This window comes from Opisthorchis viverrini (assembly GCF_000715545.1).
Source record: "Opisthorchis viverrini unplaced genomic scaffold opera_v5_164, whole genome shotgun sequence".
NCBI lineage: Eukaryota > Metazoa > Platyhelminthes > Trematoda > Opisthorchiida > Opisthorchiidae > Opisthorchis > Opisthorchis viverrini.
Window position 1 is genome coordinate 838,777 of NW_008751819.1, and position 14,030 is coordinate 852,806.

Sequence of the window (14,030 nt, forward strand, 5' to 3'; positions counted from 1 at the left end):
GATTCAGTTGAGTCTCCCGTGAAAGCCAAATTGATTGGCAACTGAGTGTATTTCTCGAAAACAGTTCAATGTGGATTCAAGTAGAATATAAGGTTGACGGAAACTCGGGGACTGCGCCTACCTGATGAGCCCCAAAAAGGGCGAAACTGGTCGTGCGCTGTCGAAGAGTTTTCAGCAACCTTGTGAGTAGTTTCCTTCATGGAATACTGAGTTATTTGACTGGGACTTTGGATGTCAGCGAAGCATCAGTGTTGAACGGTGATGTCGTATTGCAGATGTTGATAACAGAAATTCGTTTCCAAGGTGTTTATGTTCTCCTACCGCGAACCAAATGCCCACGATGCCACTGTTCGGTGTTACGCTGCTTAGTCGGTTGCATGCGTACATGGGTGATGGACCGATAGGTTATGCAATTTTTTGCCGGACGGGAGCCGACTCGGATCAACCGCGTGAGGAATATCACACGAAACGTCATTTTTGCGTATTTAGCGCTTTAGGAAGCTGAGAGAGGTCTCATCGCAAAATAAAGTTGGGTTTTTGCTGTGCAGTGAACGTCCAGCTCTGCTTTCTGAATGCAGTATATTACTTCAGTTTGTCAAAGAGTTGTCGTTAGATAAATCCCGATTTATGGTATACGCGCATATATACGAGGTTCGCTTTCGGTTGAAACAAACTATACAATTTTCCCCACTATTTTCCTCCTCTACTACACCCTTAGGTAGTCGTTCCGGTGCGCTGATCGCGGTTTGTTGGGCCACCATGATGTATTTCGGACGGCAAGGTTATACGGATTCTACGCGCCGAATTGTGAAGACCACTCAGTTCATCGCCTCCGAGTACGTCCTGAAAGTTTATGCTATTCGTCCTGACCTACTTTCACATCACGTGAACAATTAAGATTTCCCCAAAAAAGGGGCGAGATGGTTGGAGCGCGAATTTACTGACCGGACGTTCTTGGTTCGAACCCAACTCCCTAAGCTCGATCAGAGCTCCGAATAATCCTGGCTTCCCGAGTGATGGCTTACTAAACGATCCACGTGATGTTTGGGTAGTTTTCAATTCGGAGCGTGCTATTTATATGTTGCGCTGAATATCGTTCAGTGGTTAAGGCACAAACTTGGCGATCGGAGGGTCCATGGTTCGAACCCAACCTCAACATCTCCGCTCCTGTCTGGGTTTGGGCAACCTGGAATTATCTCAGTCTTCGTGTTTCCTTCGAGTGGCATGGCCAGTAGGCGCCGAATGCGTGTTGCAGCTAAACGGTCTTGCAATTACCAAATATATCGCTGTGGTTTTACTTTCGGTCTGAAATCAAGAAAGTTAGCCCAGCCACTGTTGAGTAGTCGATATGCCGATAATCAACAACGCGCACCTCACAAATCTCAACGAGGACAGGCGGTAAAATCACTTTAAGCTTTGAGCAATGAGATTGATTCAACACATCTCATCCACAATTGTTCAGATGCATATCACGTGACCTGAGTCAACAAACTGACCAAAACTAACTGCTTTCCAGTTCAATGAATTTGTTTGACCGCGATAACAAATCAATAGCTAAGATGAGTGACAATTCGTAAGATGTGGGTCGGGAGGAATCAAGTGTTGTACAGGTGAGACCTCAAGATGCTTTGAACAGAATAACTACATGTAAGAGAAGCTTACGGTTCCGAATCCCCCAAGGACTGAAAACGGGCGCAAAACACATGAACGATAGTTTCTCACATGCTCCCGAACGTGATTCTACTGAATTTAAATTGAAAATATCAAAGCCAGGTGGTAACAATGGGCGATCGGAGAAACCCAGTCGAATTTGAACAGAGCAGTGGTCCGTGGTTACCCTTTCTAGGCTTGAGCAGTATCCGAGACCTCGTGCTTCCTTCGGGTGGCATGGGAGCTAGGCACTGAGGGGATATAACTGCTGAACGATTAGTATGATTGATGGTAAAAACAGAGCATTTTTCCTGATGAGGAGCTGAACGATGATTTGGCTTTCTCTTTTGAAGTTTGTGGACTCCCATTTGGAGGTAATTTCTTCTACCAATCAACGGTACACTAAGGTTTTGACAACTGCTTAACGCTTCACGGGACTGCTGTTGACAACCTGTTCAGTATTGATTAACCGGCTTTGTCCGATTCGTCGTGATTAGTCCTCCAAAATGAGTCTCATATTTGTTCGATGAAACCCTTGATATGGTGGTTTAGATTCAACCTCAAACCCGATCCATTACTAATGTCAACCGACAGAACACCCCTGGTGAACCAAACTGTTCCGTCGAAACGTCTGGCTGGCTTGCTGTAAGCTCTAACTTGGATATAAAGAAAACGAATTATACTCACGGCAAATCAATCAGATCGTTCGAGTGTGAACACGCACACCTGCTCAGGTGCACGCAGTGTGAGCTGGTGGGGTAGAAGTAACACACTCGCCTTACATGTCGAAACCTCGGTAAGGTCAACGATATGCACTGCTATTAGGCTCTGATAAGAGTGCGGTGCTTCTCCGGTCTGGCCTGGCCTCGTCAGAATAATCGCGCCAGGGTAACAGGAGGGCCGTTCAGATTCGAGTGATATGAACGTGATCCCTACTAAGCCCGGAACAACTCTAAACTAATCAAGACGGTGACGTCAGCAACTCTTCTCAGCAGGATGGCGTTGAACACATCCATCAACATGACACTATCATCGATCATGTGGTTGTGACTGTCTAATCTAATCGCATCTCAGAAATAACTAGTTCCTGCTAGATCCTGCTTTGTTTTTCACAGGTGGTAACACTGGACCGCGTTTCGAAATCCTTTCGCTTGTGATCCGTTTATTATGTGGGTTTTATTCCGTTTCTTAATCGGCTTGTTTTCTACAGAGCCTGATTTTGGTTGTAGATATTTTTCTTTTAATTTTATGTTTTTTTTCCACCAATAGAATCGTGCTTATCCAGTCCGGATGCACTCATTGTTTGCCCACAAATGTTTCATCGTTTCAGGGATCATTCTGTATGTGCCGTAATTCCCCTTTCAGGGAGTGGTTAGCGCGTGAATTTGCTGATCGGGAGGTCCGTGGTTCGAACCCGACCTCTGCCTCTCCATGTTCCGACCTCCGCCTCTCCATGTTTAGGCTTGAACAATCTGGCAGTATCCCAGCCCTCATGCTTCCTTCCGGTGGCATGGCAGCTAGACGCCGAAAGGATGTTACAATTAACCGATTATCTATTTCTTAGTTTATAAACTGTTTAATGCTCGGGAGTAACCACTCATTTCACTTGCGTGGATGATGAAACGCGGACATGTTTAAAGCCCAGGTTGTTTCTTTTATGTAGCCTTCTGTTGACTAAAAAGGGGGAGATGTTGTGAACAGGGCGTTTTAGTGTTTCAGCATCGCTCACTGTTTTTCTTGTGATTAGTCCAGATAACAGTGGTCTTCCTATTCGGCGGCTGTTGACAGGACACCAATACGGCGTGTGCTCCGCTTACAAAGGATTTTTGTGATAGCGAATCCTCCTCGTCGAATCATTCTGAGAGAAATTGCGACGCGTTCTGAGAGTTTACCTGGTTTCTGGTCTTGACACCACAATGTACCAAGCAGTTGAATGTTTTTTGTGCGCGAGTCAAAGCACCCTGACTGTTCGATGTTGAAAAACTCCAGTCCGTTGAAACTCTGTGAAAGCATTCGTATGTCTAGGCCAGGTGCTTGAAGTCACAATTAAGGAGTTCACTGCGTGAAAATCGTGTGTCGCAGCTACTCCACCTGGTCGTGTTGTCTCACCCCTGTCCTGATCTGAGCACTCGTATGTCTACTCATTTCAACTGTTCGGAATGCAGTTCTATTGCGCGCTAGCTTCAAAGCCGTCTGATCTCTGTTTCGGATCACAGCCTATGTTTAATCCCCATCGGTTTCCCATCTGCTCCTAAATTAGCGTTACTATTATCCCCTCCCTTCTTGTACGCACAGGTTGCGGAAAGTCCCGGGAATTTTCGTCTACGGTGACCCTCAGGTGTGTGTGGTTGCTTTCGGTTCAGATCGTTTCGATATTTATCGTTTGGCCCAAGGTCTTTCCGAACTGCCCAATGGTCGTGGTTGGTGTCTGAACGCGTTACAATTCCCGCCTGCGCTACACTTGTGTGTGACAGATTTACACACAATTGAAGGCCGTGCCGAGGGCTTCATCCGTGATGTGAGTACTGTAGCGGCGGAACTGTGCGATCATCCCGGAAACTATTCAAGTGGTGCTGTGAGTCATTCAGTCCTCTTTCGACTCATGAATTACGCTACTTGTTCTCCTTCTTTTCTTCACAGTTCACCCACTACGGACTCAATTTTACCATCACACATGTTTGAGGAGAAAAACAAGATTTTCAAATAGTCCGTAATCAAAAGAAAGCATAGTTGAGTTCAGCTCAGAAGACCGTCTACGAAATCACTCTCAGCATGGAAAACTACGAAAGCGGACTGCTTCTGAACGTCAGCATGTGTGTTAGACTAGCTGTGGATGGGGGGCGATTTTTCATGGGATTTTTTGTGGACCCCCCCAAGTATGACGATTCGATTGGGGCCTAGTCTCTCGAAAAGATTCACTTTATCAGCAAATCATCCTAAGGGGTTCTATGACGAGAACATGATCCCTCTCTTTGAGGTATCGAAAAGTCGGAAAACAGTATGATCAATGGATGAGGACAATGGCAGTTTTGACCTGTTCGAACGATTTTGCGGCAGGTTGTTTACAAAAGTGGATGGGATCTGAGTAGGAGGCATTCCGCTAACGGGAACCCCCCCAGCGCGGTATGCTAACCCATCGGCCATCATCATCAGAGTCAGCAATGTCAGTGTTGACATTGTCGTATAAGCACAAAGTTCATCTAATTATACGTAAAGCCTCAAAGTGATAAAATACGAAGAAGCAAGGGTGAGGGCTATCTCAGGCATTCTGAAGTGTCTACACCTTCAAGTGCTCAACCGGACGATTTGGAGAAAAACTGAGAGTACAACAGGCAGTGACATTGATTGATCGCAATTTCCTAATGTTCCCAGCCAATCATGGGGTAAGAGGATCACGGGAACTCCATCCTGAAAGGCGGACTGCATCTGTAATCTCTTTCACATCCTTCTTCCAAGTGATACGTCCACCTCGCGGTTTGCGCCATTCTGACGGTGGCACAGAGAACTGTATCGTAATGCATAGCACGTGCTTGGGTCATCGTAGTTGATGGCACTAGATGTTTTCCGTGACTGAAGTGCTTGTTGTTCGTTCCGCATTCGTTGATGCCATCCGATACCAGCAACGTCTCCGAAGCTTCCGTGGTTAGGAATCTGAAGATGCCTCACATCGTCTATTGGCGAACGCCACAATTCGTTCGGAAAAAATCGTTCAGCTGTAGCACCCTTTCGGTGCCTAACTATCATGCCATCCGAAGGTTGCACGAGGGTTGGGATACTGCCAGGTTGCCCAAGCCTAGTCAGGGGAAGTCGAGAGGCAGAGGTCGGGTTCGAACCACGGACCTTCCGGTCAGTAAATTCGCGCTCTAACCACTCCGGTCATCTCGCTCCCTCGGCAGTCTCGACCACAGTTCAATTCAATTCATTTCAGCTATAAACCATGTGCCGTTCCAGCTACTACAGTTTTGATCACCGGAAAACGGGAAAGTGGGATACAAAACCAAGCCTAGAAGGCGAAGGTATGCTCAGTTCGGCGGGAAATTGGGTAGCTACGCAGTGAAGGCGATATGATGTACGAGCGTCACTGCAGCGCGATTAGTCCAATGTCAATAACCACTGGTGATTTGAGTGCCCTAGGTGATATAAACCTAAGCTTCGACTTTTTAAATATGCGCGGTGCCATTCTCAGTCACTCGTTTTTTCTGCTTACTTCCTTTTTTTCATGTCCTCTCAGGCGGCTCTCTATGGAGCGTGTGCGACCATACCGGACCGGTCCATCATATCTGAAGTTGCCGTCGGCTACATCGATGCATGTTACGACACACCCGCACCGAAAACGGAACAAACCAAGTGGAAAGAATAATGAATTCGCCCGATATTTACGGCTTCCCACACTTGTTAGTTTTTCGGGGATATGACATCCCTTATTTATTCACTTATACCCCAAATGCTTTGTTGTGTCTAGTTTCAATTTTCAAATACCCGCATTACCAAATAATCCCGACTCATATTGTCGAAATTCAGCCGACTATTACTCCGTCACAACTGTACTTTGGTTTCTTCTTGTTGTTGTTCCTCCCACTGGTTCGGTGATTTCACAGTTGTGAGGTTTTGACCTGCTCCACGGGAGTAAAATTTTTCGACCAATTGGAGGAGTCTTGTATCTCAGTCAGGGAGGTCCTTTTTGCATGCAAACTCCCTTTCACGCCTAGGTTTGTCTGACGCATCCGCTTCCCAACGACTTTTTCACAATCGGGAGCTGCTCCATAGTTCTGAAGCTCAGCTGTAAAGGCGCCAGCTTACGCACCGTGGTTCAAACCGGACTTCAGCATCTCGACTTCTCCTGTCTAGGCTTGGGCAATATGACAGTATCCCAGCCCTCGTGCCTCCTTCCGTTGGCATGGAAGCTAGGCACCGAGCGGGTACTACAGTTGAACGATTTTTTATATCTGAAAATGTTGTCATGGCTCAACAAAAATGATTCTTGCTGAGTACAGCAGTCCTCCCAATCGGAGCCACTCCTGCGACTCAGTGAAAATAATCGCCTATGGGGCCCTACTTGACAGAATGGGCCAAATCCCTAGTTTGGTTTGCAAAAAACCGGTCTGAAATTGAAGTTGGCAGCTGGGGACTAGCGTGCTCAAGCATTGATTTACTCATCTTAGTCTTCTGCTTGATCGAAATGCCCGCGCTTTCCGAATTCACAGATTCGAAATTTGATTGCAACCTACTCGTTTCACTTATGCAGGAAGGAAATGTTCCAAAGGGGTATCTGGCCGTTGCGTTAATCATCCAGTTTTTGTTTGATGGGCGGTTATCCGTAGATGGGGAATCTCATTGGTTGACGGATGAACTCACTCACCGGAATTCCGGTGGCTTTAGCTTGACTGGGCGACGCAGGAGTATCTCAGGACACGTGACAGATGTGAACCAAAAGCATGTTACAACAGAACGATCAAATTATATTCTGTTGCCGTACGACTGGGCGACGCAGGAGTATCTCAGGACAAAAGCATGTTACAACAGAACGATGAAATTATATTCTGTTGCCGTATCGATGATTGCGGTACGTAAGCAGTCCGGCGCCTGCCAGAAAAAAAACTGTTGTACTTGAAAGCTACTCGTCTGTTCGAATGCCACAGTGAGTTACACTTGACTATTGGCGCTCTTCCTACCGGATTCAACTGATCCAAACATTGCGAAAGATAGGTATCTGAAGGCTCTCTAAGGGTTAAAGTCACCCAAATGGATGACTCTTACAATCCTTTCAGTGAGAAACCCGGAGCGTTGAAGAAAAAATGTCTGAACTCGGCAAAAGTGCGGCATGTTTCAGCGGGAATGGAAGTTTAGCTATTTTCAATTTATATTTCACCCTTTGGGTGATGCCGTCCCATACTGGAAAGCTAAAAAGCAGTTCACAGCTGCCTGCTTCATCCTCATTGAAAATCCCCAATGAGCATAATGCTTCCCGATGATGATTTGAACGAAAACCCAATGATAAGTTATTCAGAATGGCTACTCGAAGCACAAGGGAACCTTCTGTTTGAGGATTCATCACTCAGGGAGTCAGTCAGCACGCGACCACGTGATCTGGTTTCTGTGATATCCGAGTGAACGGAAGTATATCCTACCTAACCATGCTGATCAGCCTCTCGAGACCGAGAGGTTCGGCGTCCAACCACTGGCCGAAAGATCTTGCGTCGGATGTGCACTGCCAATGGTTCTCAATAAGGATGGAATAACACTACTGGGCCTCACCACCCGGATGAAATACCACTCTCCATTCTACTATCACTTCGGCTATTTCCTAGTTCAAAAGGTGTGCTGAAGGACGAACGCTGGTCAAGAATATCACTATAAGGGCAGCATCAGGCTTCTCTTTTCATTCACCGTCCATCATTATAACCACGGAACTGAGTGCCTTACTCGGGTCACTGAATTTTTCAAAATGTTTCACACCGTTTCAGAGTGACAATGAACAGAAATTTTATCCATCAGGAGTTCAGCGAACAACTCAGATCTGTACCTACATTTTCCACGCTGTCCAATCGTCTTGTTACGTCAGAGCTTGTGCGACAAATTAATTGAATAAGCCGTGGTGAAACTGTCCGAGGTAGACAATCTCGTAGCTGACAAAGTCTGGTAACAGGACAACTCTTTGAACAGGATAAATTTCGCACAATGCGATGAGACTACATCCAAACAAAGGGACCTACTCGGATCTTTGCATTTTCAAGTCGAGTTGAAGGAAATCGTACGAAGCCAAAAATCTCTAGCGGTTGTTTTGTTAGTCACGTGCGAGTTGACGATGCTGTCTAAGCAGAATGTAAATTTTTTGGTTAGTCACCAGCATTAAGGCACAACGAGAGACATAAACTGTGCAGGAGGGGGTGGAGTTTAATTGAAGGGTAGCAGAACAACTTCTCGGTTCAGTGACTCGAGAATATTCGTGTGCGTTTTACCTTTACCGCTAGGATGTCTGGTATCCGTATAACTGAACAGGTGGCATGATCTTCACTCTAAGGAACGTAGTCTTACATGTAGTTACTCGCACATTAGGTTCATCTCCCAGAGGAAGGTGTTTTCCTCGCGATGCAAATCCATCTGACTTTGGGGAGCAATTTATGAACTGTGGCGATTTCTAGCTTTACTTGACAGGATCGACTAAAGTTCACTTGCTGTCCATTTCACAGATGGACAGAGGGGGTAAAATCATATCGTCGGTATCTATAATGGTCATTACATCCCCCTCATACTAACCAGGGGATGAAGTAATCTCGTGAAGTGTGCTGCAATCAGACTACCAATGTTCCTCTTCTCTCTCATGACGATTTGTGAATTAGATTTTTCTAAGTTGTTCATAAAAAATCCCAAATTTTTCCTCGTAGCCACATCGTCAACTAGCTTGTAGGTGGTACGATGAAAATACAAACTGGCGTCCTTAAAATATTATAGATTGCGGTTTTTCTGAACCAGAATGACAACCGGTCGAAATTCAAAATGACCGCTTGAACAGTTGATCGTCTCAATAATCGCTCAGTATTCGCACAATGGAATTGAATTTTCGAATGCCAGGACGTGTCCCTGATGAACCAATCATCATCAGCATCGTCATCATTATCATCAGCAGCATGATCAACATCATCATCCTCAGCATTATCACCATTCTCATCGTCATCATCAGCTTGATCATCATCAGCATCGTCATCAGCATGGTTATCATCATCGTCATCATCATCACCAGCATCAGCATCATGACAGCATCATCCATCATCATCATCATCATCACTGTCATCTATAATAACCGCGTACTCGTCGTATAGTGGTTGTAGCTGCCACAGTTTCATTCACCGATGATTTGGGGGAGGGGGGAGGTAGGTAGCTGCGCATTGCACGCGGGAGCTGATAAATTGGTGCATAAATCCAGCACTGTCAGTTGGCTGTCAAGTAAGGGGGGTTGGAAAAAGGGTCACGCATTGAAGGCAGTAGCTTGGATACACGAGCGCCATTGAGGGTGCGACTGGGCCATCTCTGACAATGTCCCTAGCCATTGATGTGGCCCGTCTCGGGGTCCCCATCCAGGAAGACGGCAATGACCAGTGCAGCTGAGTTTGCTGGTATTGGCTTTCATACTTCGCTGCCAAGTCATTGTTTAACCGCCTCTGGCTCACTTCCACCCTTCACGTGGTTGTGCGAAAATAGCCCTTCGAGGAAGTCGGTCTACTGGCATACGCAGCACGTGGCCAAGCCAGCGCAACCTATGCAGTGTGATCAGTTCATCTATCAAGGGTGAGTTATCTCTCCCGAATGCCCTTCGACGTACTTCAGTATTGCTGATCCGGTGTTCCCAACAGATTCGGGCAATGCTCCGGAGATTGCCTGATTGCTCTGATGGACCAAAGCAATCAGGCAATTTAGTTCAGAGTACCAGTCCAAACTTTTGAGCCCTATTTAGGCATTCCAGGTTCCCAACGATGCTGGGAATTTATTCCATCAGACTTTTCCGCCAGAGTTATGAATGCTTCAGTGGACAATAAAATTTGGTGAGCTGCGAAAGTATGAACGTAGATACAGATGTTTTGAGCGCATACGCAACCAAATGTAACACTTTGGCGCATGAAGTTTTACTCCACTCTTAAAGGTTTTGCAGCTGAGAACATTGTGCGGCTAATGGGTCCCTCGTTTAAATGAAGCAAGCTTGAGTAAGACCTGATTGAACGTCAAACCATCGCACCGTTTTCCGATAAATGCCATTATGAACTAAGTAGGGCAAAAGGTCAAAACCACTTTTCACGAAGCATCTACGAAGCACTGTCCTGGCGATTTTAAGAACAGCTACAAGCTAAACAATCTTGGCTATGAATGTTTGACCTTATCTTCAAGTAGCTGGTAGACAGTCGCCAGGGAAGTTTTTTCTCAACACTGTGCAGAAAGCACTTTGTGACAGTTGGCTCATTTAGACTTGATCGATATTTGTCGGAAAATCATACTCACTTGTGGTCGATAATGCCGACTTTTGGTTGGCACACTTGACAGCAAAAACATTTTGTCTCATGAAGTGTGACAGGCAGTTCGCTATATGTCCAGCGGTTTGTTGACACGGACCAGAAGAATCTGATCCAGCATGTTGACTTCTCCGTGCTTGCGAACATACGAGGACTGTAAGGAAGGCTTTACCACAAAAGCAAAGTGGTTGTATATGTGGACAGCACTTTCCAGATGACCATTCTCTAGTGGAGTCCGTTTTGAGATCTCTTCTCGTTTATCCGGAAAATAAATCACACTTGCTCCTGGAACGGTGTCTTGATTAGACCCTGATTTCTGATTGCTGATGAAAAACTCGAGAAGCGAACGTATTGGCCGCTCGGAACCGATTTAAGGTAGATAATGCGGGCTGTTGCGTTTTTCGGGTTTCCAAACTGCCTTTTGTTTGACTGACCCGCGTGAACACTTTTAGGCGGGTTAAAACCTGAGCTAAACGTTTCTACAATAGAGGAGCTGCATGTACTTGAAGTTTGTGTCATAGGTAAGAATACGCCCAAGATTGTGCTGTCCAGCGCGGAGTCTCTCGTTTGACGATAAGTAACGTCTTCCTAGCCGAAACGAAAAGTTTGCGTGCAGAGTAGGATAAGATCTTTCAACCAGACGGGTGGAATACCTATTGTTGAAATATTCTAACCGGCTACGGAAGCACATAAAAATCCAGCAATTTGGCCTACTAGTTTTTAGTAATGGGGGTATCCAGGGATAGTCCGAGAGTGTTCGGAAGACCTATTCAAACAAAAATTTTCTGCATGGGATGTAACATTTGACTGTCCGTCTGTCTCGTCACTTGTGACAGATAGAACTGCGGATGTTTGTTATGAGTCTGTCCTCCCAGGCTGTGCATCGTTCATTGGTTTTAGCTGACATCTCTGGAAAACTCACCTAATTCGATCTGACAGATAGGTGTTGCGGCAAACCTTTGTGTTTCCGCAATAAACCGGTTCACGCGGTCATGATATGCCTTAATATGAGTTGTTTTGTTTGGTCTGTCAGACGATCTTGGCAGACAAACAACGAAGAAGGAATGCCAATAGTTTGGAAAGCTGTCCACAGACCGATGTGATACTGAAACCAATCGCAACCGACTCGTATGGTTTCTCGTTTTGGCACAACACATCCGACACAGCCAAATAAGGGCTTACATGCGGTTTGAATGATATTGGACTGCGGGTGGACTGATACCAGGTTGACTATTAAACAAAATGGAAGGACGCACGGTCGGGTTATCTATCATACGTCATTTTTACTCGTCCGGCCAAATGGAGTGGTACAAACTTCTGAATTCATAAGGCTGATTTGTGGTCTCAAATGTGCCTAACGCTGATTCTCGCTTTTTTGTGACAGTTGGATAGGTGACAAAAAACGGAGCCCGAGAGCTCGCTCGGTGTCTATCGGAGAGTATGTTTTTGTCAAAACCGCGCTGTTCACATCAGTTTCTTGCAGTGACGCTCGCATGTCGTTTACTCCACTGGAGCCAGGCAACTGAGTTGGGTCGCCGAAACAATTGTTCTTCAAGCAGTTCTCGTGAGTTAAAATGAGTAGTAAGCGGGACGCACACATGAGTAGCTATGGTTGTGTGTCGAAACACCACGGCGCATTTATACACTCATTTGCAAACTAATTTGTTTTTGCGAGAACTTACCCGGTTCTCGTGAGTTAAAATGAGTAGTAAGCGGGACGCACACATGAGTAGCTATGGTTGTGTGTCGAAACACCACGGCGCATTTATACACTCATTTGCAAACTAATTTGTTTTTGCGAGAGACTTACCCGGAACCCAGCTGAATCTCTCGGTTTTGATGTTTTCAGGCAACTGAATGTGCTGCACCAGGCCGCCTCATGTTTCAGTCGCTGCGTTATTTGAGATATCGCGATACATGTATATTTGCAATGCACTACTCATAAGGTTGCTGACATTTCGTGAGTTCTTACTTCACTTGTTACATAAAATTATTTAAAAGACAACAATTCAAGGGGGCCACCGCACTAGGACACACATAATAACCTCCTTCAGCTTACTTTCAATCCTGAAGTTTGGAAAATGCCGTTATAACCCTCAAGAATATGCCCAAACTCTCTCTCCGGGATACTGTCGATTGATTATTTGAAATCTTCGAGACGATTTAGACAAAGTTTAATAGCACTGTCACTCATTTGTTTTTCGTGTCAGCAAATAGACCAGCATTTTCCCGCATTTTAGTTCAGTTTTCACAGCGTAATATTACTACCATATAAGGAACATCATTCAGACACGCGTTATTCGTACAGGCAAAGGGGCGAACCCAAAGGTGCATGGGTACACTGTGTCCTGGATAAATATCCTGCTTTTCAGTGATACTATACATCGCCAAACAAATGACCCTCATATGAGATAAACTAAGGGAAAGCCTTTGCTGACTTGTGTCTAAGTAGGAAACCACTTTCCTTTAGAAACAGTTTTACTTACTTTTAGTTGTGTTGGTCACACAAAGTCGGAATGTGACCGTCCTGCAAGCGTGCGACAGTACATCTCAAATGTGAAACCAAATACCATAAGATATTGGCGTTTCTGGATATTCTTTCTACCCGACCAAAAGATGCAATGTTTATTGACCGACACAATAAGTTCATCACCTTTCTTATTCCGAATTGTGCCAGGACAACAGCGTAGTGCACAGGACCTCGTTTCAAAATGTAGTCATTCAGACAAGTTTTTACAACGCAAAATATGAGACCAGCGGGACATTGAATGCCAATGCGACATGTACCAAGTGGGACAGACACTTGACGTTGTGTCTAGACGCGCACTTCTCGTTATTCAACTACGTAACGCTCTCACTAGTGTGCATTTATCGATCCACTTGTTACTCTGGGGCAATCTCGATCGATAGAAGGACGAAAAGGTCATTATTACCGGTCTCTGGGAAACAAGGGTCCGATGCGGATGAGTGATCGACTAGTTGTTATCCACATCCGGAAAACCTATTCGGAGCTTCAGTGACCGCACATTACTCTGACTGTGACCTCCGTGAAGCCATTCGGATTTATTTTCTGTGCCTTCCATGTAGATGAGATGCCGCAGAAGTGACGTCAGCAATTCCTATTCGCTCAAATTTATGCTAACCAGAGCACTTCCGTTGTAGACAAATACCATCTGATAAGTTCACCACTTCAGAACGAACGAATTTTCCAGAATTCGTTTTGAGCGCGTTTTTGCGTGATGAAAAAAAACTGCCCTCTAAAAATTTTTATGAAAGTACTTCAAGTAGGTACAGTGCCCAGTTTGTTTGATTCAACCTTCAGAAGTGGGTAGAGCGTGAATTTACTAACTGGAAGGTCCGTGGTTGGAGCCCGACCTT

The 14,030-nt window shown here is 45.4% G+C and overlaps 2 protein-coding genes across 2 annotated transcripts in view; one reads left to right on the plus strand and one right to left on the minus strand.

Annotated features, from left to right (window-relative positions):
* Positions 1 to 6,392, plus strand: part of T265_07235 (hypothetical protein) — a gene marked incomplete at both ends in the record, with an annotated part of 64,365 nt that extends 57,973 nt beyond the window's left edge. The window contains 3 exons of the mRNA XM_009172700.1: positions 719 to 836; positions 3,946 to 4,225; positions 5,882 to 6,392. Coding sequence (XP_009170964.1) covers positions 719 to 836; positions 3,946 to 4,225; positions 5,882 to 6,010 — 527 coding nt within the window. The remainder of the gene's footprint in view (positions 1 to 718; positions 837 to 3,945; positions 4,226 to 5,881) is intronic.
* A 1,567-nt stretch (positions 6,393 to 7,959) lies between these two features.
* On the minus strand, positions 7,960 to 9,442 carry T265_07236 (hypothetical protein; the record flags this gene model as incomplete). Its single annotated transcript, XM_009172701.1, has 3 exons — positions 7,960 to 7,971; positions 8,908 to 9,051; positions 9,197 to 9,442. 3 exons carry the CDS (start codon positions 9,440 to 9,442, stop codon positions 7,960 to 7,962), a joined length of 402 nt encoding a protein of 133 aa, XP_009170965.1.
* Positions 9,443 to 14,030: the final 4,588 nt, after the last annotated feature.